This window comes from Schistocerca piceifrons, chromosome 7 (assembly GCF_021461385.2).
Source record: "Schistocerca piceifrons isolate TAMUIC-IGC-003096 chromosome 7, iqSchPice1.1, whole genome shotgun sequence".
NCBI classification, from domain to species: domain Eukaryota; kingdom Metazoa; phylum Arthropoda; class Insecta; order Orthoptera; family Acrididae; genus Schistocerca; species Schistocerca piceifrons.
Genome location: NC_060144.1, coordinates 149,101,831 through 149,128,019, shown reverse-complemented (window position 1 = coordinate 149,128,019; position 26,189 = coordinate 149,101,831). Strand labels below are relative to the sequence as shown.

The 26,189-nt window shown below is 40.8% G+C and overlaps 1 protein-coding gene across 2 annotated transcripts in view; it reads left to right on the top strand.

The window, feature by feature from the left end:
- The window catches only part of LOC124805175 (ankyrin repeat and death domain-containing protein 1A-like), a 683,180-nt gene extending 657,713 nt beyond the window's left edge, over nt 1–25,467 (top strand). For both annotated transcript variants that reach the window (XM_047265662.1, XM_047265661.1), the window contains exons 12-13: nt 24,741–24,869; nt 25,059–25,467. In XM_047265662.1, the coding sequence (XP_047121618.1) occupies nt 24,741–24,869; nt 25,059–25,141 (212 nt within the window). In that variant the 3' untranslated portion in view covers nt 25,142–25,467. The remainder of the gene's footprint in view (nt 1–24,740; nt 24,870–25,058) is intronic.
- The last annotated feature ends 722 nt before the right edge of the window (nt 25,468–26,189 follow it).

Sequence of the window (26,189 nt, the reverse complement as noted above, 5' to 3'; positions counted from 1 at the left end):
GTCAGCAACTAAAAACAATGGTTCCTTTGTCATTAATACGAAAACGATTTCTGGTTGTTACCCTTATGGAGTTCACCAGTATTTGCTCATTGCAAGAGCCAACTGATCGCAAGAAAATTCATGACTGTTTATTAACAAGTAAAATTTATGAAAATAGCAAAGGTGTCACAGCAATTAAAAAAACATGAAAATAACATCAGTATTATAAAACCGAACATTACAATGCACAATCCGCAAAAGCAAAAAAAAAAGATTAGAGAAAAAACATGTTTTACAAAGTGGTTATCGCAAAAAATTCTATATCGTATAAAACTAATAATTTGTAGAATTTAAATAACTTTGTGGCACTAATTTAATCCCTCTACTATATTTCAGTTAGTTAGCAAACCATGATCACTGTGTCATTATACTGAAACTACAATTAATTGTTACCCTTAAGGGGTTCCTCACTATAAATATGCCCCATGCAAAGGCTAATCGATCACAGTCCAATGAGCATGAATATCTATCTGACTGATAAACGAAGCAATGCCACAGGAATGAATTTACGAAACAAAATATCACAAATCTAATACAACACACAAAAGCAAACATTGAGAAATAAAACAGCTCTGAAAGTACAGTAGTCAATGTCTAAAAATAAAAACACAAATAAATAAAACACCTGCAAAAAACGAGTTAGTCTAATAAAAAATCACGAATAAGTTGAACCCCTGCAAAATACACAATCAAAGTTTCTCTGAAAGAACACACGTGTATGCATTGGACTAAGAACCGTAGAATCACTGTTCGCTGGCACACTCAGTAGTTCCACTGTTCCGAGGCACAATATAAGAGGGGGGGTTCGTCGCCGCAGCTGTCAGTAGGCATTTTTTGTCCATCTGTTGCGTGCAATCCCGCCGTCTCTGACCTCTCATGAAGTTTCCCTTGGTGGCCCATGTCACGTACATCTAGATTTGGTTCCATGTTTGTGTTGTCAAATTCGTGCGGTATCCTCGTTTGACATGCCAGGTTGATATTCTTGGGCAAGGATGACACTTAATGACTCTTCTTTGTGCCACCCTTAACGACCAGAGAACATCGAACCATGATTTACTGTCGCTTGACGGTGGGCATCCGTCAGGAAATGTTGATAGGCGTCGTTGAAGTCAGCCATTTTCTCTGGACAGTACGTGTCAAAAGGCTCCACGCCCCTTGTGTTGTCAAATTCTTGAGTTATCCTCAATTGGCTCGCCAGTTTGATATTCCTGGGCAAGGACGACACTTAGTGGCTCTTCTTTGTGCCACCCTTAGCAACCAGAGAACACCAAACCATGATTTACTGTCGCTTGACAAATGGGCTTCCGCCAGGAAGGCGTCGTTGACAGTACCTGTCAAAAGGCTCCACGCCCCTTTATCTCCTGTCTTCTGTCGTTTCACCACGGCCGTCTCGTCACGGTCGCGTGCGTGTGGTGCGTTGCCAGCAGATGGATTTCCGCGCGGTGGACCGCTCGGCCATCTCAGGTCATCGCCTCCACGAAGGATCGTACTGGTGCGGCCGGCCATTAGCTCCGGGTGCAAGGGAAAGTGTTTGCCACGCGAGCGTGCTCCAGAAGTGGCTCAAATAGATCCACGGCCGCGAGGTCACAAAGTTTGCTTGGTATTATCGGGTGCAATGATGCAGCATACGTCACTGTGGCCGCCTTTGCTCGCTGACAAGGTCTGTACACTCTAAGTACACAGCGAATACGCCGTAGCATGTTTTTAAAATAGCATGTCTTCTTCTGTTTTTCACAACATTTCTGTGCTCCGAAGTGACCATAACTCAAATGTATGTACCATATAATTTTGTTTACTAGTTCCTCCGGAATCACCAACAACCATCTGGAGTCGTCCGGGGCTCGTTTCTTGAATAGTATTCTGTTGCGCGCTAGGTAGTACTGGCGTATTCCTACATTCTCCTTGTCCTCCCACTTCTTCTTTATATCTTTCAATACTGCGCCCTTATTCTGTTCGTCCGCTATACTCCCTAAAGAGGTGGTAACAAAGTTCCCGAACGCTACATTCTGTAAGTATAGGATGCTAAAATTATTTTCACCGAGTTCCCCTTCTTCTGTGTGAACCAAACCTATAGGAATGCGCGATAAAACGTCAGTACTTACATTTTTCTGTCCCGGAATGTATTCTACAGTGTATTTATATTCCTGTAGGTATAGTGCCCAGCGTCCTAGTCTCCCATTCGTGATTTTTGTGCTCATAAGAAAATGGAGTGCACGATGGTCAGTGTACACCCTGGTGGTCCCCCCAAATAAGAAATACCTAAATTTTGAGAATGCCCAAACTATCGCGAGTGCTTCGAGTTCTGTCACGGAATAATTTTTTTCACATCGAGAGAGCACCCTGCTCCCAAACGAGATTGTTTTCCAAGTTGTAATATCATCATTTCCTTCCGTTTGAAACAGTACCGCACCTAATCCTAACAAGGAACTGTCCGTCATTAAACAGAATTCTTGTGTCAGGTCGGGATGCACGAGGATGGGAGCCTCTACCAATGCCTTTTTCAATTTATAAAATTCATCCTGTGCCTCTTGGTCCCAGACCCACAAAGCGTTCTTCCCTGTTAGTCCACATAGACGGGTTGTACCAAGTACACGAAAATTTATAAATCGCTTATAAAAATTACACAGGCCTAAGAATGCTCGCAACTGTTTTTTATTTGTCGGCGTTGCACATTCCGCTATCGCCGCAATTTTCTCCGGGTCGGGTTGTATTCCATTTGCTGAGACAATATGGCCTAAGAATTTTATGTTCTCTCGTCCGAACTGTGACTTATCTAAGTTGACTGTTACACCTGCCTTCTCAAAAACATCCAGTAGTCTGTTCAGAACGTCATTATGACCCTCCGACGACTTTTCCGCAAGTAATATGTCATCCACGTAAATTGTCACTCGCTGTTTCAAATCACCAGGCAAAATGCTATTTAATCCCCTAATAGAAGCAGCTGATGAGACGTTTAGTCCGAACGGGAGACGCCGGAATTGGAAACAATTTCCACAACACAGGAACGCTATATATAATGTGCAAGATGGGTGTAGCACGATTTGCCAAAAACTCTAACGGAGGTCGACAGATGATAGTACCTTTACCCCTTGGAAACGTTGTAAGAGTTCTTCAAGGCTCTCAGGCCCGTCCGTTTCCAACATAATAGTTGTGTTTATCCGTCTCGAGTCTAGTACCAAACGAACCGAGTTGTCGCGTTTTGGTACGATAAGCAAGGGTGAGTTGTACGAGCTTACTGCCCGCTCAATTATTTCTTGTTCTAACATCTTGTTTATTTCCTTCTCCACTTGGGCTTTATACGCCGTAGGGATAGGGTATGGTCTAACAGAAAACTTCTGATGGTCACGTACTCTGAATTGGTACGTAAAACACTTAATCACCCCCGGAGTCTCAGAAAATACCCGTTCGTGATTCCTAAGTAGGCAACACAATTTCTCGTTTTCCCTGTCCGTGGTTCTGACACCCGCGATGCTCTTTCTTAGTGTATCAGCGAAAACAACATCTTTCCCCTGCTCACAAGACGTAGAGCACGACTCACTTACATAGTTCACGAGTTGCTCCAGTCTGGGTTGTGACTCGGTTTGAGCTTGAAATTTTAGGCAACTGATTTCTGACTCGGCACGTAATATGCATTCATCAAATACTAAATTAATTGGCTAATCCCCAACTTGAACTGTCATTACTCCTCCACCCATGTCAATTACTGCATGGTGGGCATTCATGAAGTCATTTCCTAAAATCATTGCCACATTCAGCATTGGGAGCACAAAGAAGTTGTACTCAAACTCTCTTCCCTGGCAGGTAAAATTAAGCCGAGTCTGCCTTCGGATTTCTACGCTCTTACTGTAGATTGTGCCCTTCACCTTTATTCCTCGAACTTGAAAAACGGGCCAAGTCCCAGTCCCTTCGCATTTTTGAAGTGCTGCCTCACTCACTATGGAGAAAGGGCTTCCAGTGTCAATGACACACTTAAAACATATTTCGTTTACTGCAACTGTCACGACTGGATTTATTCCCGAAATTTTAGCACTCGTAGTTTCTTGCAACAAATCCTCTCTAATATCTTCCCTCTCTATATACCGTATGCACTCATTTGCCATGTCGCTCATCTGTTCCGATTGGGCGCCTTCTGCGGTGATTGTTTGTCATTGCCGGTTTTGTTCATTTCCATTTGCTGGATTATGTCTAGTGTTTGACGGCCGAACTTCAACATCATGAGGTGCTCCGCCTAGAGTCCTATTCCCACCGTGTTCACCGTAGTATCGATTCTGTTTGCCGTAACTGTTGCGTTCACGATCCTGTCCACGTCCTCGATCATTTCCGTTGTTCCACCTGTGTTCGCGACTGTTATCCCAGTTTCTATACGGCCGGTCCCGATTATTGTTCCGTTCGCGTCGCGACGACCAGTCACGCCGCTGATTAGTACTACGGCCATGACTGCGATCGCGCTGCTGTGCCCCGTAATAACTTTGTGTCTGATTAGGCGGGCATTCTGCTGTATTATATTCCAACTCTTGGAGAAATGTCTTAAACGTTTCCACGTCCTCTTTGCATCGTCCCGCAAGAATGACGTGGCGCAAGTGCATCGGCAATTTCGTGATGCATATCCTAATTAGTTCCGCAGGCCCGTATGGGTCGTATAGAAATTAATTTGCCTGCAGCATGTGGTCGAATAGGCGTGCTGGGCTGCCGAAACCAGACTGGTTCTAATTTGGCAGCATAATTATGCCATGCTTGACCCTATCTTGTGCCGCTTCCGACCAATAGGCGAACAGAAAGGCTTGTCGAAACTCCCGAGTGGAGTTGCAGTGACGCGCTGCCGACCTCATGCGAATCGCCCGTTCGCCTTCCAAATAGCCACACATATATTCTATCTTATGTGAACTTGCCCAGTCGGGAGGAAGACAGAACTCAAATTGCTCGAGCCATGCTCGTGGATGTATTCCTTTTTGCGAATTTCGAAATATCTCAAACTTTCTCACCGTAACGAAATGTTTGAAATCAAATCCCCGCATTTCCTCCCGGCGAGGCCCTTGAAGGTTTCTGTTTTTCTCATGTCTGCCCCTCAAAATACATTCTTCCCTGTCGTCAAAATCTCCCTCGTGGCCGGAGTCCCTCTCTACACTGTTCGTACAGCTATTTTTAGTGCTACTGGCGAGTTCGGAATCACACCCCATGCGGCTTTCCAGATGGGCGTTCTTGTAATTCGCCTGTTACAACTTTGTGCCGCCTGTTCTCTTCGAACTGTCCCTTCTGAAATCTAAGAAGCGAACGCACTTCTTCGGTCTCTACGACCGCTACCGGTGTAGTATTGTTATCGCTCTCCGTCACCTTCATCATGCCTATGATATCCGCTAATGCCGCAATCTTATCATGTATTTGTCTGTTGTCCTCCGCCCTAGTCTGCTGCAATTGTTCTACTTGCCGTTCGAGTGCGTGAATCGTTTGACTGTTGTCCGTTACTGTGTTGCTAACGGACGCGGGACAATGCGTTTCCGCCTCCTGGACCCTGGAGAGTACCTACTGGTATTCCCTTTAGCATTCTTCTCTCAGCGCTTGGAAATTCCTAAGTAGCTGTTCCATGCTCTCTTTCTATTCCGCATCGCGACTCTGCTTGCACTGTTCTAAGGCTTGCAGACGATCATCGATTTGTACAAATGTACGGCCTAATTCTTTCATAATATCACTTTTTATTTCACTTGGCAGATTGTTCATTCTTTGTGAGATATCATCGGACACTCTCTGCATCTTCTTATAGACGTTATTTGTCTGCTGGATTAGTTTTTCGTCTATTTGTTCGCCTAGCTCGCGGCTCGATTTTTCAGATTTCTGCGTCATTTGTTCGCCTAGCTCTCGGATCGATGTTTCAGATTTTTTCGTCTTTTGATCGCCTAGCTCTCGGATCGACTTTTCAGATTTCTTTGCGTTTTCTTTATTTTGTTGCAATAAGGCTTTCATGAGTTCTGCCAAATCAATTTGGTTAGTTGGAGGAAAATTAATTTCTCACTCTGATGTGAGCCCGACCGTCCTGTTTTGCATTTCCTCTGAAGTATTCTCCAATGCACTTTCAGAACCGACCGATGCGTTAATATTCGAAATCAAATTATCCCCTTGGTCCATGTTGCTAAAGTTGTTGGACCGCCTACTTTTAGCTTGGTTACGTGTCTGCATTGGTTCAATTTATACCCTGTACGCAACACACTGATCAGAATAAATGTATCCCTCAAAAATTACGACAGTCACACGAAAGGTACCCAACCTAGTACGCACTTTTTCGCACACAAAACAAATTTATATCTTTGATCGAAGTCAGTGCAATTTACAAGCGAGAAAAAAAATACATACATATAAAACACACAAATATAGAAAACAAAACAGGACAAACAACACAACGCCACTCAAAAACGCCGTGAATCTTTTGAAAGTCTGCTCAGAAACAACGCCGAAGTTGTTTGAGGGCTGCAGGGAAAAAAATTGAGATTGCACAACGCTCGCAATCTAACGTTTCAGAGATTCCAGAGTTTAGCGGAATCACAGAACAGGGTCGCCATCTGTAATGTTGTTGCATTAATTTGTTCTGAAAGCGGTGCTGATATTCAAGACCATTGAAGTGGGTTAAAAGCTGTGAGGTATCTGAGGAAGTTAACCTTGGATTACTGCGCAACTGTTTCACCAGGTATCCAGTCTAGCTTACCAAATTCCCAACCAGACTAACATTAATTATAATCTTTTAGTACTCATCTTACGATAACCGGTGATATATGTTTTTGTTGTGGTCTTCAGTCCTGAGACTGGTTTGATGCAGCTCTCCATGCCACTCTATCCTGTGCAAGCTTCTTCATCTCCCAGTACCTACTGCAACCTACATCCTTCTGAATCTGCTTAGTGTATTCATCTCTTGGTCTCCCTCTACGATTTTTACCCTCCACGGTGCCCTCCAATGCTAAATTTGTGATCCCTTGATGCCTCAGAACATGTCCTACCAACCGATCCCTTCTTCTAGTTGTGCCACAAACTTCTCTTCTCCCCAATCCTATTCAATACCTCCTCATTAGTTACGTGATCTACCCACCTTATCTTCAGCATTCTTCTGTAGCACCACATTTCGAAAGCTTCTATTCTCTTCGTGTCCAAACTAGTTATCGTCCATGTTTCACTTCTACATAGCTACACTCCATACAAATACTTTCAGAAACGACTTCCTGACACTTAAATCTATACCCGATGTTAACAAATTTCTCTTCTTGAGAAACGCTTTCCTTGCCATTGCCAGTCTGCATTTTATATCCTCTCTACTTCGACCATCATCAGTTCTTTTGCTCCCCAAATAGCAAAACTCCTTTACTACTTTAAGTGTCTCATTTCCTAATCTAATTCCCTCAGCATCACCCGACTTAATTTGACTACATTCCATTATTCTCGTTTTGCTTTTGTTGATGTTCATCTTATATCCTCCTTTCAAGACACTGTCCATTCCGTTCAACTGCTCTTCCAAGTCCTTTGCTGTCTCTGACAGAATTACAATGTCATCGGCGAACCTCAGAGTTTTTACTTCTTCTCCATGAATTTTAATACCTACCCCGAATTTTTCTTTTGTTTCCTTTACTGCTTGCTCAATATACAGATTGAATAACATCGGGGAGAGGCTACAACCCTGTCTCACTCCTTTCCCAACCACTGCTTCCCTTTCATGCCCCTCGACTCTTATAACTGCCATCTGGTTTCTGTACAAATTGTAAATAGCCTTTCGCTCCCTGTATTTTACCCCTGCCACCTTCAGAATTTGAAAGAGAGTATTCCAGTTAACATTGTCAAAAGCTTTCTCTAAGTCTACAAATGCTAGAAACGTAGGTTTGCCTTTTCTTAATCTTTCTTAAGATAAGTCGTAAGGTCAGTATTGCCTCACGTGTTCCAACATTTCTACGGAATCCAAACTGACCTTCCCCGAGGTCGGCTTCTACCAGTTTTCCCATTCGTCTGTAAAGAATTCGTGTTAGTATTTTGCAGCTGTGGCTTATTAAACTGATTGTTCGGTAATTTTCACATCTGCCAACACCTGCTTTCTTTGGGATTGGAATTATTATATTCTTCTTGAAGTCTGTGGGTATTTCGCCTGTCCCATACATCGTGGTCACCAGATGGTAGAGTTTTGTCATGACTGGCTCTCCCGAGGCCATCAGTAGTTCTAATGGAATGTTGTCTACTCCTAGGGCCTTGTTTCGACTCAGGTCTTTCAGTGCTCTGTCAAACTCTTCACGCGGTATCTTATCTCCCATTTCGTCTTCATCTACATCCTCTTCCATTTCCATAATATTGTCCTCAAATAAATCGCCCTTGTATAAATCCTCTATATACTCCTTCCACCTTTTTGCCTTCCCTTCTTTGCTTAGAACTGGGTTGCTGAGCTCTTGATATTCATACAAGTGGTTCTCTTCTCTCCAAAGGTCTCTTTAATTTTCCTGTAGGCAGTATCTATCTTACCCCTAGTGAGACAAGCCTCTACATCCTTACATTTGTCCTCTAGCCATCCCTGCTTAGCCATTTTGCACTTCCTGTCGATATCATTTTTGAGACGTTTGTATTCTTTTTTGCCTGCTTCATTTGCTGCCTTTTTATATTTTCTCGTTTCATCAACTAAATTCAATATTTCTTCTGTTACCCAAGGATTTCTATTAGCCCACGTCTTTTTACCTACTTGATCGTCTGCTGCCTTCACTACTTCATCCCTCAGAGCTACCCATTATTCTTCCACTGTATTTCTTTTCCCCATTCCTGTCAATTGTTCCCTTATGCTCTCCCTGAAACTCTCTACAACCTCTGGTTCTTTCAGTTTATCCAGGTCCCATCTCCTTAAATTCCCACCTTTTTGCAGTTTCTTCAGTTTCAATCTGCAGTTCATAACCAATAGATTGTGGTCAGAATCCACATCTGCCCAAGGGAATGTCTTACAATTTAAAACGTGGTCTCTAAATCTCTGTCTTACCATTATATAACCTATCTGATACCTTTTAGTATCTCCAGGATTCCTCCAGGTATACAACCTTCATTTATGATTCGTATACCAAGTGTTAGCTATGATTAAGTTATGCTCTGTGCAAAATTCTACCAGGCGGCTTCCTCTTTCATTCCTTCCCCCCAATCCATATTCACCTACTATGTTACCTTCTCTCCCTTTTCCTACTGACGAATTCCAGTCACCCATGACTATTAAATTTTCGTCTCCCTTCACTACCTGAATAATTTCTTTTAACTCGTCATAGATTTCATCTATTTCTTCATCATCTGCAGAGCTAGTTGGCATATAAACTTGTACTCCTGTAGTAGGCATGGGCTTTGTGTCTTTCTTGGCCACAATAATGCTTTCACTATGTTGTTTGTAGTAGCTAACCCGCACTCCTATTTTTTTATTCATTATTAAACCTACTCCTGCATTACCCCTTTTGATTTTGTATTTATAACCCTGTAATCACCTGACCAAAAGTCTTGTTTCTCCTGCCACCGAACTTCACTAATTCCCACTATATCTAACTTTAACCTACCAATTTCCCTTTTCAAATTTTCTAACCTACCTGCCCGATTAAGGGATCTGACATTCCACGCTCCGATCTGTAGAACGCCAGTTTTCTTTCTCCTGATAACGACGTCCTCCTGAGTAGTCCCCGCCGGGAGATCCGAATGGGGGATTGTTTTACCTCCGGAATATTTTACGCAAGAGGACGCCATCATCATTTAATCATACAGTAAAGCTGGATGTCCTCGGGAAAAATTATGGCTGTAGTTTCCCCTTGCTTGTTACAAAGCCAGATCAGTCAATCATCCAGACTGTTGCCCCTGCAACTACCGAAAAGGCTGCTGCCCCTCTTCAGGAACCACATGTTTGTCTGGCCTCTCAACAGATACCCCTCTGTTGTGGTTGCACCTACAGTACGGCCATCTGTATCGCTGAGGCACGCAAGCCTCCCCACCAACGGCAAGGTCCATGGTTCATGGGGGGGGGGGGCGATGATATACATATATATATATATATATATATATATATATATATATATATATATATATGAATAAAGACAATTTAAATAAAAAGAAATAAATCAGTTTGTATTTGGACATTTATTTTAACATTGATCAGTGATCCGTTAAAATTTCAGCATATCAGACTTGATTCATAACTAAACTGGTGCCTTATTTAGGATTGCGTAAATGTGAGTTTGTAATCTTATGGAACACATCAAATAGGGAGCCAAGATTGGGAGACTATATACAACACTGCATTCATAAAATAACACACGAAGAACGTTGAAACATATGTAAGAGGAAATTAACCACAACCAACCGATTCAATTTTTACTCAAAGATGTTATGTTCGTAGCGCAATCTTGTCCGTCATGAAATTACCGCATACTGGTATACTAAATTCATACTAACTCTCTGTGAAATCTTCCCAAGAAGAATAGCTGAGAGCTACTTTGATGCTTACACCACGTGCTTCACGTGGTCAACTTGGTTTATGCAAAGAGTGTAACTCCACAATAATTTTGATAATTAAAATAAATTACATCGAAACGCAATTTACAAAAGAAAAACCTCGAACTGGTTACTATCGTCTTACTACTAACCTGATGGCTCAAACAATTATATAAGCACGTGGTACTGGTCTCACAAAGTACACCCCACGTGTGTTGAACATAAAGAAAAGTTGCTATATTGAACGAGACGTTTTAATCTCACTCACATTCGCATATAAGATTGATGATCTTACTTAGAGTTACTGATCAGCACGTGGTTCCACTTTACTCACAAAGTAGTGACAAAGCAACTACCAGAAGATATTCTGAACTTCACACTCGAATTACACTGCGTTGCAATTTAAGATAACATTAGATATTTTAGAGCTAAACCTGAAGTAAAGGTGACTAAATTTTCAGTTACGCTGAACTTAAGAAATCCATTGTCCTACGGGCTTAGCAGACACGCGCTCAGCTGGAGATCTTACCACTTCAGACGCTCGCCGCAGACAGACTGACCTGGGCCCCTACTTAGCGTGCTTATCAGATACAAACGGAAGTGACCAAAGAGGCAGCTTCCTATACCAACATGTCAAGGGACAGACAGGACCATACTAAGAATAGAAACCTCTCTGCTTTTACAAAGCGTAGCTACCTGTTCTGACGTTGGTCCTACTGTTCTCTAGCAGACAGGCTTGTCTGCTACCATCAAGCATGCACCTAGAAATACATTTGCTCATTCATCCTCTCACACAGAAGGGAAGGGGGATGACAGTATCTTATCATATACAGTATATAAAAGAAAGCGGATGTAGGTTCCGTATGAGACTGCGTGACATGAATTACATATAAATTGTGTTTTAAAGTGTAGTAGTGTGACAGATCGTTCTTGTTTATGTGTAAAAGTAACATGTTCCACTGCTCAGTCTCCTTCCAAATAGTCAGAAACACCACAGTAAAGTTAAAAGAGGAATTTATGCCGTAAATGACAGCATATTTAAGAAATTAATATGAAAGGAATCCAACAGAGACCTTTCACAGTACAATCAGAAACACTTAACGAATCTTTAAAATGTCATTTTTTCCTGTCCTAACTACGTTGTATTACAAGAGCCTTATTTACATTTGCAATTACTTGCTACAATTAAACGAGCTCATACATTTGAAGATGAAAATCAGTATAGTGCACGTTTACGAATCCATGTTATTTATGTGTGTACTTTTTACCATAAGCATCTGATTGGTACAAGATGCACACAACCGTGACTTTTCATCACTGAAAGATAAACGAGAAAATTTCCTCTTTCACCCCCCCCCCCCTCCCACACCGACCGATCTAATAACACCTTAGCTTATAAATAACAGACCGACTAAGGTGCCATCGTATTTGTTGTTGATTAAACACCTCCACACAATCTACTTTCAGTCTGCACTCCAAACGCCATGGAGTTAATAGGAACCGACGATTTTTCAGGCGCAAATTCGAAAGGAATTACATTGTAAACGATAGGACTGTCGACAGTTAAACTAGAGTACCGATAGTAACGGTAATTCAGGTACTATCGATAAATCGACAGTATATCGATATTTAAGTAAAAATACCTCTCAGTGCGCGCTTTTGAGTGGTCCTTCCTTCCCACCAATAAGCACTGACTAACTGAAATTTGTAATCAGCATTTCCTGGTGAACTGAGTAATATTGAAATAATGAGTAACAAGTTCCCAGTGCAGGTAACGTCGACACCACAGTTGGAGCTTTATATTAATATCCAAACAGTAAATATAAATAACAAAAGGTTCGCTTCTTGATGCCCTCCGTTGTAGCTGAATCACTACCGTCTCTCACTGTTCCAGTTAGATACGCTTCTTGCTCTCCTGGCCGTTCTCACGCTGTTTGACCATCTGGCGCATCGTTCGATGACTCTGGCTTGTAATCCTTATTATTTGCAAGCCTCCCGCAAAAAAATATTCCTGTGCTGTGCCTTAAACCGTAGCAACAAAAGTGTGATAAACAAGGGCAGGGATGTAGCGTAAGCTCCATAGTAAACAGAAGACTGTCGACACGAAGGTTGCAGTGGTTTGTATCGATCACAACTTCGGCACGAAGCTCTGTTTGCGGTGGGTGTCACACAATCGCTCGCGCGTGCACACACGGTACCTTGCTCCACGCCACTGCCCATCACAGCACGTTGGCCACCAATTGTCATCTTCATTGGTGCTGGCGCAGCGGGAACTTATACTTACGATCGGATTTAATGCACGTGTACTATTTTAAATCTTCGGTGCTGATTTGTTGTATGAGTTGGAAAAATCCTGGGAGGTACCGGAACGCCATAAGCCCTACTTTTCATGTACTTAACTGTAGTCTGAACATCTTGCGTAATGATCGTAAATCCTGTGCTCTTATTGTACAGTTATTTTTTACTCTCCATATCCAAAGCATCTGGAAGGCCTCTTGCCTCATACAATTATCATAAGTGTCTCTGCCATTCGCTAATTTCTTGTTTTTCTACATTTTCATTAGCGCTCTCGTCCTTTCTCACCAACATAGTGTTCTCCCTCCTCTTTATGAAGTTCAGGTTATTTACTTCCTGGTGAAACGGCCTCCTACTTGGCTCACTGAACGTAAAATTTTTTTCATCAATCTGACTTCACTGGGATCTCAGGGACGCAAGTTAGATTAGTTATTATAGCAGAAACTGGCTCAGTTTGTTAAAGCACTAATGCTTCCTTCTGTAAGGGGTGACAGTTTATGATCTTCCTGTTCACTGCACTCATTTACGTATGTAAATAATGTTGGTATTGGTAGAGCATGCGTTGTTTCGCTAACTAGTTAGTTAAAGTCACAGGTCTGCAATAAGTCACTTTCTATTTAAAGTATCGTCTGGGAAAGTACTTACATTTCACACTAAATAATTTGTATTGGCTTGTTTCACTTAGAAACGTTTACGACAGCGGTGAGAGATATTATTCCCTTGCTGCGAGTCTAACTCTGAAGAATGCTTGTTACATCTCAGACGTTTAGTTGCGAGCTGTTGTTCGGAAAAAAAATCCTGATTTGTAACTGTCTTTATCGTCTGCTTTAGTCCTTTGGATTGAGATTTTATTGAATTAATTCCTTTCAGTACTTAAGCACTCGCTTGAGCAGGGACCGCTGTCTTCGAACATAATGTTTTCCAATTACTCAGAACACGAAAACATCATGAAACACTTTTCTGCAATATATTTTCACAAAGTTCGCTTCACAAGACGAGTAGCTCGCACGAACACGTACATTTGATGACAAGCAGCGTACTAGTAATCATACCAGTAATTGTAATAGCAAAAGTAGTCGAAACGGTAACGGTAGCAGTGATAATAACTGTAGACAATGCATTAACGTAGGCTTATAAAATTCGCCAAAGAATTTTATATTACATATTCGGTTGCTTTGAACCTTATCATTTTTGGAAACTGCTCAATTCTTTTTACTAAAATACTACTTCAGTCGTTCAATATAAAGAAAATGTTCGTAAAAACTATACACTAATCTCCAACCACATAAAGTGTGGTTACACTGGTACATTACATCGTATCTCCGCAATCTTTGTAGTTCCTACATTTCTACACATTACTGTTGTAACCATTCTGTTCTAGCTCATTCAGCTTCCTTTCGGAGTTGATTGGAGTCCGACATATTTTGCTACTTTAAATGTGACAGAAATTCTGTATTTCCTTCTTTCTTCCATCTTCTTCGAAACTTTTTGTCTTACCTATGGTTTCTTCGCGCTGTTCGTGGCTTTAAGGCAAATGTTTCTTCTGTCGATTTCTATGTACTAATCGAGTGAATCTTCTTGCTATCTCACGAGTTGTGTACATGCAAAACTGACTACGGCATGATGCAGAATACAGTGTGTTGTGAAAGCATAACCCTTCCTATGATCGAGGAATAAAACTTCTGAAACTGAGATTTTTTCAAAGTATTCTGGTATAAAAGACGAGTGGTCTTTAACGGTCCAAGCATCGAGTCAATTCGTGTCAGATTGCACTGTGTGAACTATGTAGCAAAAAACTGGCAAAAAATGGTAGCAAAAGGGAATCCAAATGTAGAAAAAGCTCTTGAGGCAACGTATCTGATAAAGAAGATGCACGAAGATTCACAGTTGTTGAGTGCGGATCTCGATCCTAAAACTCTGGTGCTGAGTATGCGGCTAATGGAACATGGAGCTATTCCGAGAGCTATTTCAAAATTAATAAAAGATATCAAAATATATGTAAGTACGCCGGTACAGAGAGGCAAGCAAGACAAAAGAAGGAAAACGAATGAAGCATTAGCTTGGAAAGTCTTACAGATTATCCTTAGTTTGCAAGTATGTGCAAGTTGTGAAATAATGTGGACTGTAATTGTTGAAAAGTACATTATAATATACAGTATCTCTAATTCGTTTATGGAAAATACTTGAAAATTTGTGCTACTGTACCGTTTTGTTGAATTCATAACCAACAGAGTATTAAAGAAATGCCTTTGTGTGTGTCTGCTTTTTAACTGGGTTTAAATACAGTGGCGTTCAGCTGTCGATTCAGTTTCTTTTTACTCTGTTGTATAACAATAAGAGTTTTACTTCCTGCCTCATTTACATGCGGGCATTATTTCAATTTTAAACAAAAGACCTCACCTTCATTTTTCTCTGCCTCGTGATAACTGGGTGTTGTGTGCTGTCCTTAGGTTAGTTAGGTTTAAGTAGTTCTAAGTTCTAGGGGACTGATGACCATAGATGTTAAGTCTCATAGTGCTCAGAGCCCTTTGAACCATTTTTGAACCTCACCTTAATTAACCAAGTAAATGGAGCATAGGCGGAATAAATATAAGAAAACAATAACAATTTTGATTAAATGTTATAAAAAAGCGAGGTGGTGAAGTGGTTAAAACACTGGACTCGCATTCTGGAGGACTAAGTTCTAATAACCACCTAATTATTCCAACATTTAGTTTTCTTTGATTTCCCTAAATCTCTACTGGCAAATACTGGGATCCTTCCTTTGCATAGCGAACGCCTCATTTCCTTCCCCATTCCTCCCTAATCCGAGCTTGTGCTTCATCTAAAATGATTCCGTTGTCGACGAGACGTCACACTAAAAATCTTCCTTTCTTTCTGCTAGTGGTTCGTTACAGAGCCGTAAAATTTAGTTTAACACCGGTGGCCTAGGAGAAGGGTCTTTGATGAGTAATCAAAACGTCCTCGGTCCCAGTTTCGAACCCCGCCTCTGCCTAAATTCTGAATAAAAATCAACAGCATTGGCGGCCGAAGACCTCCGGCGTGAGAAGTCACGCTCGTTCTGCCAACGGTCTCGTCAAAGATGACGAAGGAGCAGACAGATGTTTAGCGGACTCTCTTGCTCTTCGGGTGGGAAACTGCCCCCAAAAGGCCGAAGAATCAGCAATGATCAGCGGCATGAGGGTGCAGATGGCAATGAAAAACACTACATTAAAGACTCATGTACTGTATTCACAGGAGATGTGGTCGGTAACTAAAAAGTCTCATGATTTCTCCAGTGGCAAAAGATTCCTGACTAATCTCCCATTAGGATATCCGGGAGGGACTGCCAAGAGGAGATGAGCGTAAGAGAAAGATTCAATGATGGACGAAAAGGTACCATTCTACAAGTTCAGGCACGGAATGTCAGGAGTTTGAACGTGGTAACGAAGCTAGAAAATCTGAAAAGAGAAATTCTCAGTCTCAGTTTACATGCAGTGAGCATCAGTGAAGTGAAATGGAAAGTGTTCTGGTCAGATGAGGATAGGGTAATATACACGGTAGCAGAAAATGCTGTAACGGGAGTAGGATTCGTTATGAATGCGAAGGTACGGCACAGAGTGAGCTGCTGCAACAGTTCAGTGATGGGGTTGTTCTTTTCAGAATAGACGGCAAACCGACACCGACATGCCGACGTCGCCAGCTGAAGATGAAGGGATGTAGAAAGTATATGAGGATATTGAACGCGTAATGCAGTACGTAAAGGGAGATGAAAATCTAATGATTATGGGGGACTGAAATGCGGCTGTAGGAAAAGGATTAGAAGAAAGGGTTACTTGAGAATACGGGCTTGGAACTGGGATTGAGAGAGAAGAAAGACCAGTTGAGTTTTGTAATAAATTAAAGCTAGTAAAAGCGAATACTCTGTTCAAAAATCACAAGAGGAAGAGATATGCTTGGAAAAGGCCGGGAATTGCGGAAGGATTTCGGTTAGATTAGATTATGGTCAAACAGAGATTGCGAAATCAGATACTGGATTGTAAGGAGTATCCAGGATCAGATATAGACACAGATCACAGTGTAGTAGTGATGAAGAGTAGGCTGAAGTTAGTCAGGAAGAATCAATACGTAAAGAAGTGGGATACAGAAGTACTAAGAAATGAGGAGATACGGTTGAAATTCTCTAAGACGGTAGATACTACAACAAGGAATAGCTCAGAAGGCAGTACAGTTGAAGAGGAATGGACATCTCTAAAAAGGACAATCACGGAATTTGGAAAGAAAAACATATGTGCAAAGAAGGTAACTTCAGTTGATCGATGAAAGAAGTAAGTACAAAAATGTTCATTGAATTTGTGGACTTCAGAAATACAAGCCGCTGACGAATTACATAAACAAGAAGTGCAGGGAAGCTAAAACGAAATAGCTGCGTGAGAAATGTGAAGAAATCGAAAATGATATGCCTCCTTGATGTAGTGACACATCGCAAGAAAAATCAAAACAAGGTTCGGTGAAATTAAAAGCAATGGTGCTAAAATGCAAGAGAGAGAGCGGATATGTGAAAAGAGCATGATTGGAGGACCCTATGAGGGGAAAGATTTGTCTGATATGAAAGAAGAAGAAACAGGAGCCAATTTAGAAGAGACACGGGATCCAGTATTAGACTCAGAATGTAAAAGACCTTTGGAATACTTGAGATAAAATAATGCAGAAGGGAAGGATAAAATTCCATTGGGGAAAGTCGTATGGTAGAATGTATGAGTATGTATGAGTTTGGCGATATATGATCTGACTTCCGAAAAAATATCATCCGCACAATTCCGAAGAGTGCAAGAGCTGACAAAGTGCGAGAGTTATTGCACAATCAGCTGAACAGCTCACGCATCCAAGGTGCTGACAAGAACAATATGCAGAAGAATGGAGAAGAAAATTGAGTATGTGTTAGATGACGACCAGTTTGGCTTTAGAGAAGGTAAAGGCACCAGAGAGACAATTCTGACCTTGCGGTTGATAATGGAAGCAAGAATAAACAAAAATCAAGTATCTGTCGAACTGGAAACAGCGTTCAAATGATGCAAGTTGTTCGAAATTCTGAAGAAAATATTGGTAAGGTATGTGAAGAGACGGGTAATGTACAGCATGTACCAGAGCCAAGAAGGAATAGTAAGAGAAGAAGACCAAGAACGAAGTGTTCGGATTAAAAAGGGTGTACAGCAGACTGTTCTATCTACATATCGAAGAAGCAGTGATGGAAATAAAAGGAAAGTTCAGGAGCGGAAATAAAATCCAAGGAGAAAGGATGTCAATGATATGATTCTTTCATTGCTGGTCGTCATCTTCTTGAGTGAAAGTAAAGAAGACTTACAGGATCTTCTGAAAGGAATGTACAATCTAATGAGTACAGAATATGGACTGAGATAAAATCTAAGAAAGACGAAAGTAATGAGTAGTAGTATAAATGAGAGCAGCAACAAACTTAAGAGCATAATTCGTTACCACAGAGTAGATGAAGCTGAGGAATTCTGTTACCTAGCTAGCAAAATAACCCATGACGGATGGAGCAAGGAGGACATAAAAAGCAGACTAGCAATGGCAAAAAGGACATTCCTGTCCACGAGAAGTCTACTAGGATTAAACAAAGGCCTTAATTTCAGGAAGAAATTTCAGAGAATGTACGTTTTTAGCACAGCATTGTATGGTAGCGAAACATGGACGGTGGGAAAACCGGAACAGAAGAGAATCGAAGCATTTGGGATGAGGTGCTTCAGAAGAATGTTGAAAGTTAGGTGGACCGATAAGGTATGCAATGAGAAGTTTCTCCGAGATCCGGTGAGGAAATGAATATTTGGGAAATGGTTGCAAGAAGAAGGGACACGATGGTAGAAGATCTGTTAAGAAATGAGGGAATAACTTCCATGGTAGTAGAGGAATCTGTAGAAGGTAAAAGTCTGTAGAGGAAGACAGAGATTTGAATGCATCTAGCAAATAACTGAAGAACTAAGTTGCAAGTGATACTCTCACAAGGGGAAGGCCTCAGACACGGCCAACCGGTTTCGGCTCAAATTTGGCAGGTCGCTTGTGTACAACCTAAAACGAAGGAATCTAAAACAATTGGGGTCAACACCCGCAATTTTGAATAAATCATCCCTAAAAGTTATGAAGAGCAATCGACTCAAAATTGGCGGGATCGATAGATAATTGTAAAGAGGGCATTTTTCACCATCAGGTTTGGGATAGGAAAACGCATACTATTCCAGAAATGGAGGAAAGAAACTTTTACAGCTGTCGCCTCTGTACGCACATGGTAAACGCTGTTTCACGACAGCACTGATAGCGCAACGGCTAAGGTAACTGGCTGGGACCTTTTTTATTCTTTTCGTTTGTATTTTTCCATATCTCAATTGATAGGGATACGAGGGTTAATAAGGTAAGTAAATCAATAAGGAGTGATAATAATAAGGTAGGCAAATAAATTTCTCAAACCTCTTGGGGTAGTAAACAACTAAAAGTTACTCCAGGTCACTTTACAATGGCTCTTCCAATCAATGTTACGTGTCCTCACTTTTCGTCGAACGACTAGATGGATGGTACTTGTCATACAAAAATTTGAAACAAATATACTCACGGCTCCAAGGACATCTAATAAATGCAATCTTTCGAAAGCTACACTGTTCCTTCCGAAGAGTCTGCGGAAAACGAACTTGATTTACATTTAAAAATATGTCTTTTTCGGGAATTAAATTTGATGTGTACCACGCATACGATATCATTGCCTGAAAAATCGATGCTGAAAGTTGGTTATGAATTATGCTGTAAATAGTTATTGCATCCGTGCGGTTGTGCAATTCCCGCTGGGTTTCCAGAGGCACACTGCAATTGTGAAGCCTGGAAATAAAGTTTTTAACCTGGCGATAGAAATAAACATCACACGGCTGGCACACAGGTGTGCAGTTTGGCGGTATTATTTTTACTGTGCACGTCGGCTGACCCTCGCCAACTATAAGCATTGTGTCATACATTGTAGTATTCCTATGTCCACTCCAGGAATCCAATACTAGACAAAACTTGTTATCAGAAACGCATGGTTTTAAAACATTCTCAAGAAATGTTCTGTAAATCGTATTCGTCAGTTTGGAGCAGGTAATGTAAACATTTTTCAACGAGTCGGTTAAACGATTGACCTCTTCTATAAATGCCGGCCGGTGTGGCCGTGCGGTTTTAGGCGCTTCAATCTGGAACCGCGTGACCGCTACGGTCGCAGGTTCGAATCCTGCCTCGGGCATAGATGTGTGTGATGTCCTTAGGTTAGTTAGGTTTAAGTAGTTCTAAGTTCTATGGGGGCTGATAACCTCAGCAGTTAAGTCCCATAGTGCTCATAGCCTCTTGAACCATTTTCCTCTATAACGTGAGGACCAAATGTAACAATCGTTTCTTGTAAACACAGGAAAACCTTAGGCAACACTTTTCCAGAGCCTGTAATGGCATTTTGCGCCGTGTACGAATGTGTTATTATATTTTTACTACCAACTGTGACAATGGTTCGTTTTTCTCCCTTATGCGATAACGTGCTTCGAATGTTCACCCGATACTCGCATCCTGTTTGACCGGTGTTGATTACGTAATCACGATTAAAACCGGTCATAAGTGACGCCGTTTGTGTGCTGAAAAGAGCCGCCACTCTCTGTTTATCTTCTATATTTTGTACCTCCTTATGAGAGACGTATTGCAACACTTTTGTAAACCAAAAGACAGCGACGGTGACTTCCCGCTTGCCATCGTCTGTGACAGGCTCCCAACTATATATTACAGCGCTAGTCGAAGGGTGTACATCCTCCATTACTCAGATTATGCACCTGAAAAATATGACAACAAAAAATAACTAGTTACTGCGGCATAAACAGACGAGCTAATTACTACAAACTACATACAGTACTCGTTATATGTTACTTACAGAATAACACTGTTTTCATTCACAAAACTTATTTCATTCGGCATATTCATGATGGAAAAATCACTACATGTATCCGCGAGGTTCGCCGCAGCCTAGTGATGGAAAACAACTCTTGCCGATTGACTTCTATAAGGCTCGTGCTGGACACCTTCTCTCTTCCGGATTCACAACTACGATATGACGAAGAGGCAACCGGGACAACATAGCTCACCCCGCGTGCATTCTGTCCCGTGCCTCGCTGTAAACAAACGTAGCGCGGTTGGCTATCTGTGATCCCTCGTGAGGAATTCGAAGCACTCTTACTCGTAGTTGTTTTCATGTGACAAGACTTAATAGTTCAACACTTTTTTTAGTAACTCACGGCCTTTGGGAAATTAGTTTGCCTACCTTACTATTATCATTCTTTATTGAGTTACTTACCTCATTAACCCTCCTATCCCTATCAATTGAGATATGGAAAAATACAAACTAAAAGAGTAACAACCACTAGGTTTTTTCGATATTCGAACCCGGGTTCTCCGATTCCCAGCCAGTTACCTTAGCCGTTGCGATATCTGCGCTGTCGGCGATGTTTACCATGTGGGTACAAAAAAAATGGTTCAAATGCCTCTGAGCACTATGGGACTTAACATCTGTGGTCATCAATCCCCTAGGACTTCGAACTACTTAAACCTAACTAACCTAAGGACATCACACACATCCATGCCCGAGGCAGGATTCGAACCTGCGACCGTAGCAGTCGCGCGGTTCCGGACTGCGCGCCTAGAACCGCTAGACCACCGCGGCCGGCCATGTGGGTAGAGATGCGACAGTTGTAAAAGCTTCTTTCCTCGACTTCTGGAAAAGTTTGCGTTTGCAGACCCCATACCTGATGATGAAAAATGCTCTATTTACAGTTATCTATCGATCCCTCCAATTTTGAGTCCATTGCTGGTCATAACATTTAGGCGTGATTTTCTCAAAATTGCGGGGGTGTTGACCCAAAATATCTTAGATTCCTTCGTTTTAGGCTGTACACAAGCGACCTACCAAATTTGAGCCGAATCGGTTTGCCGTGTCTGAGGCCTTCCCCTTGTCAGACTGTATAGGCGAGGAATTCATGGCTGACCGCATCAAACCAGTCAGAAGACTAATGACTTAAAAAAATAGATATTTTTATTTCTTTCCGCTATTTATCATTGTATCCGTACTGCACTGAAAATTTCACACATTGCAAATGTCAACTGTATGCACTATGTCGTGTTTGGAAACAAACTTGTTCCGTTCAGTCGTAGTACTTGACAACAGTAACACGCGCTTCACTCTTAAGCTCAACTAGTGGTTAAAAGAGAACGTAAGTGCAAAAAGTCTTGTTAGTCACTGATAAACACAATTGATAACAGACATACCAAAGCTTTCAGAAAATGTCACTTAAGCTATGTGAACAAAACAATGTGTTCCTAAATATACTACAACCCTGATGTGAAAGTCCCGAAGAAGTAGGGTATTTTTCATAAAGTATGCAACCAGTGTTATTATGAAAAATAACATGATATTATGAGCAGAGGTAGACGGGTGTATAGGTACTTGATATACGAGGGGCGCTCGATAAATAATGTCACACATTTTGATTGTCGGACAGTTTCGATTGAAAAAGTGCGGAATTTATTGTAAGACATCGTGGATTACTCCCGCTTCAGTCTCTATAGTTTCATGAAGTTCCGATTGGTGGCGGCGCTATATATAGCCTTCCAAATGGTGTCTGTAACGGAGGTACGTTCCAATCAGAGAGCTGTCATTGAGTTCCTTTTGGCGGAAAAACAGGAATGCACATAGTCGAAGGGGCTTGCAGAACGTCTATGGAGAGCTGTTGTGAACAAAAGCACTGTGTGTCGTGGAACGTGCGGACACTCTCATTCGAGGTGATCGACGGATGCAAACGAACTTCTCCAAGACAACGCAGGGCCCCACAAAAGTCTGCGCACCCGAGAGCAGTTCACAACATTCCATCGGACTCTTCTTCCTAATCCACCGTAAAGCCCGGATCTCGCACCTTCCAACTTCTATCTGTTTGACCCAATGAAGGACGCACTCTGTGGGAAGCAGTAAGTGGATGATGGAGAAGTAATTGATGCGGCACGGCTTTGGCTCCGACGTCGACCAGTACAGTGGTACCATGCAGGCATACAGGCGATCCCAGTAAGGTGGTATAAGGCCTTCGCTTTGAACGGCGGGTTGTGTTTGAAAATAGGGTTTCGTAGCTAATAGAGTAGGGAGTAATATGATGCATTGGAATCCTGAATAAAATTAACTTGTTTAAAAAAACGTATTGCGTTACTAATTGAACGCTCCTCGTAATACCGGTAAAACTCGGTAAAAAAATATTTAAAAAAATCATAAGCTAAAGTGAACTGTACAGCAGATCTAAAATGTTATATGCGCAATGTGCAGAGCCTATACTTTGCTGTATATTTTGCTCAAAACGGGAGAGACAAACGATAATCACATGAGGAAGGCATGAGGAGTCATTCACGGCAGAATTACTGGGTCAGTTGAGCTTCCTAACAGACTGCATAAAAGAAAAATATATCGCCATACTGCTAAGAATAAAGTTAAGGAATATGACATTACTAGATTCAGTGATTTAGTTAGAAGTCGGAGAATGTGCGTCATTCCTTTGTCACGTTAAACCCTTTTACACGATGTGCTTAATGGTTGACGAAAAGCTACGTAACAGAGTAAATGCTCTGTAAAACATTTTTAAAATTATAAACTGCAGTTGTTTAAAAGAAAATGCCAGACACGTTTCCCCTTTTTTACAAGGCATCTACAATTGGTGTCCTGAAATATTACATGATTCGTCCATTTTTACACATAGGTTATGGTTTCACATCTAGGTTATAGATTTAAAAACAGTTTCTTAACGTTTTTTATGAAATGGAAAGGTACTTACAGGTAACTTCTAATTCACTGCATCTAAGCAAACTACCTTTTCTCATCTGGAAACCAGGTGGACACCTAACGATTCATTTCAGTTTACTGTTTACGTTACACATCACTGTAACTGCCATCTTTTTAATACAGAGTTTCTTTTGTTTCTCTAGGTATTACCAACATTCTCAGTTTTCTGCAATCAACTGTTTTGTGAATGTGTGTGAATGTGTATGTATGTGTGTGTGTGTGTGTGTGTGTGTGTGTGTGTGTGTGTGTGTGTGTGCGTGCGTGTGTGTGTCAGAGAGGGAGAGAAATTTCTTATTTTCTTTAATAAAATAAATTATTTATTTTATTTTTATTACTATTTTTATTCATTTGTTCTTAAAAATAATAATAATAATAATTTAGTCGTATTTACTTGTTCATTTAGTAGCTGTTTCTTTTCAGCATTTGTTTTGTATATTTGATAATTTTCCTGTAATATTAGGAGATGTCTTTCATTGTTTATTCAAATTATTTTGATATCATTTTCTCTTGTGGTAGGTTTATGGTTATTTCCTCTCAGATGTTCTGCAAAAGTTGAGTGGCTTGTTCCATATTTCCATGCTCTGATATGTTCTTTGTACTGGGTGTCAAATGTTCTACTGGTTTGTCCTATATACCTTCCATCACATGTGTTGCACTGTAGTTGGCATATTTCTGCTTTTTGGTAGATATCTGTGTTTTTTGTTATTTTTGGAATGTGCAGCATGCAAAAAACGCATTTTCTTTGAAACAACTACAATTTATATACAGCTGCTGTGAAAATGGCCACTACAAGAAACGTGTTTTTAAAATTCCCTGTTGACAGCATTTGCATAATTCTCTATGCTATGCATAAGTCTAAATAGTCATTTAAGGGTACATACATTTAGTAATATATAAGACCATAGTGTTATCGTTGGTACATTATTAAATCATTTTTGTAATTGTTTTAAAATTTCTTATCTTGAACTCTTATCTTTATTATCTTATTTCTTAAAATTTCTTATCTTATCTTAACGCCACAAACAGCGATAAGTCAAACAAATTGTCAATTTCATATATTTTATGTATTCAGGTCCGTCCAGCTACAAAGAACATGGCTTCCGGATGATGTTAATATGGGCGCATGGCCTTGGCCCTGAAGTGAATCCCATCAAAGAACTCTACGAGAGCTTGACAGCGATTGATAAGAAAGGTGTTGCTGGTAAGTCGCCTAAACTTACTTCACATGCACAAATATTTTGTCATGCAATGAGTGACACACTATGTGTAATGTACACGGAAGAGGTGTTGAAGTTCTTTTTGTTGCATTACCATCAGAAAATAGCAGTGTATCATGGCAAATTATTGTTGTTCCGGGAAATTTTACTGACGGCTTTGTTTTCTGTTTCAGATGCCTTACGGAAAAAATTAGACCAAGAAAACGAAGGAAGATACAGAAAATGTAGAAACTGTAACTCATGCAGCATATCTTAGGAGTAAACGGGAGTGCCGTGGATTTTATATTTCTGTCTTTTTAAATTCGAGCTTCTTCATCGTCATCTTTATTTACTGCTACTTCGGGTTTTCCACCATAGACGGCTTGAAATGCTGCAGCTAACTGAAATATTTTCAGTATCTTTGCTAAGAGCGGATATAATGTGTCGGCTGTAATAAGTACGTTTCTCTTCGTGTCGCAGCGCAAATCATCCTTTCCGTATCTGGTATATCTGCTGTAAAGATGTTTTTAATGAGAAATAATTTATTACAGTTTTTTAGCACGCAGAGTCTAATTTGTGTAAAGTCCATATTTCATACTGTGAATACACCAAGATTAATATATAGATGTAAATTTCTTATCTCTGATGTGAATTTTATAAATATATTGTAAATAAACTTGTGTGATATAAATCAGCAAGTTCTCCCTCATTATATTTCATACGAATGACGTTTAGAAAGCATTTTTCAATTCTCATTCTGATACAATGACAAACTGTTGATTTACTATTCAACAACGGTCCTTTTGTTGCTGCAATATGTTTACTATCAGTCACTGCACTACACAATGACGGTAAGAACTCTTAGGTTTCTTGATCCTAATTTCAAAACCTGCTCTTTCATGAATTATTATACTTTTTCTGGGTTAACTAGCATCCTGAAATTGAAACCCCAAGTTTACAAGAAAAAGGTCTATTTGATATATTTTGTACATCTATGGCACATTACTAAAGTTTCATTGTTAATGATATTTTATGAACAATTTTCAGTTACGAAGTAATGGAATAAGACAAGCCAACAGCATCAAATATCCACAGAGAGCAAGGAGCTCTGGGATCCAAATTAAAACTACATAGGCTGCTGTGAAAGATATACAGTGTCAGGAAATGTGAGGAAGTTGAAGTGCTAATCATATAATGTAAGCTTTCTCGGTATTTTACCTCTGAAGACGTCTCCACAGTCGGAGGGACACCGTTAGGAGGAAGTTTTATACATCGACCATGCCCTAATAACCCGGAAGTTTGAAGTGATGAACTACTAATGATCC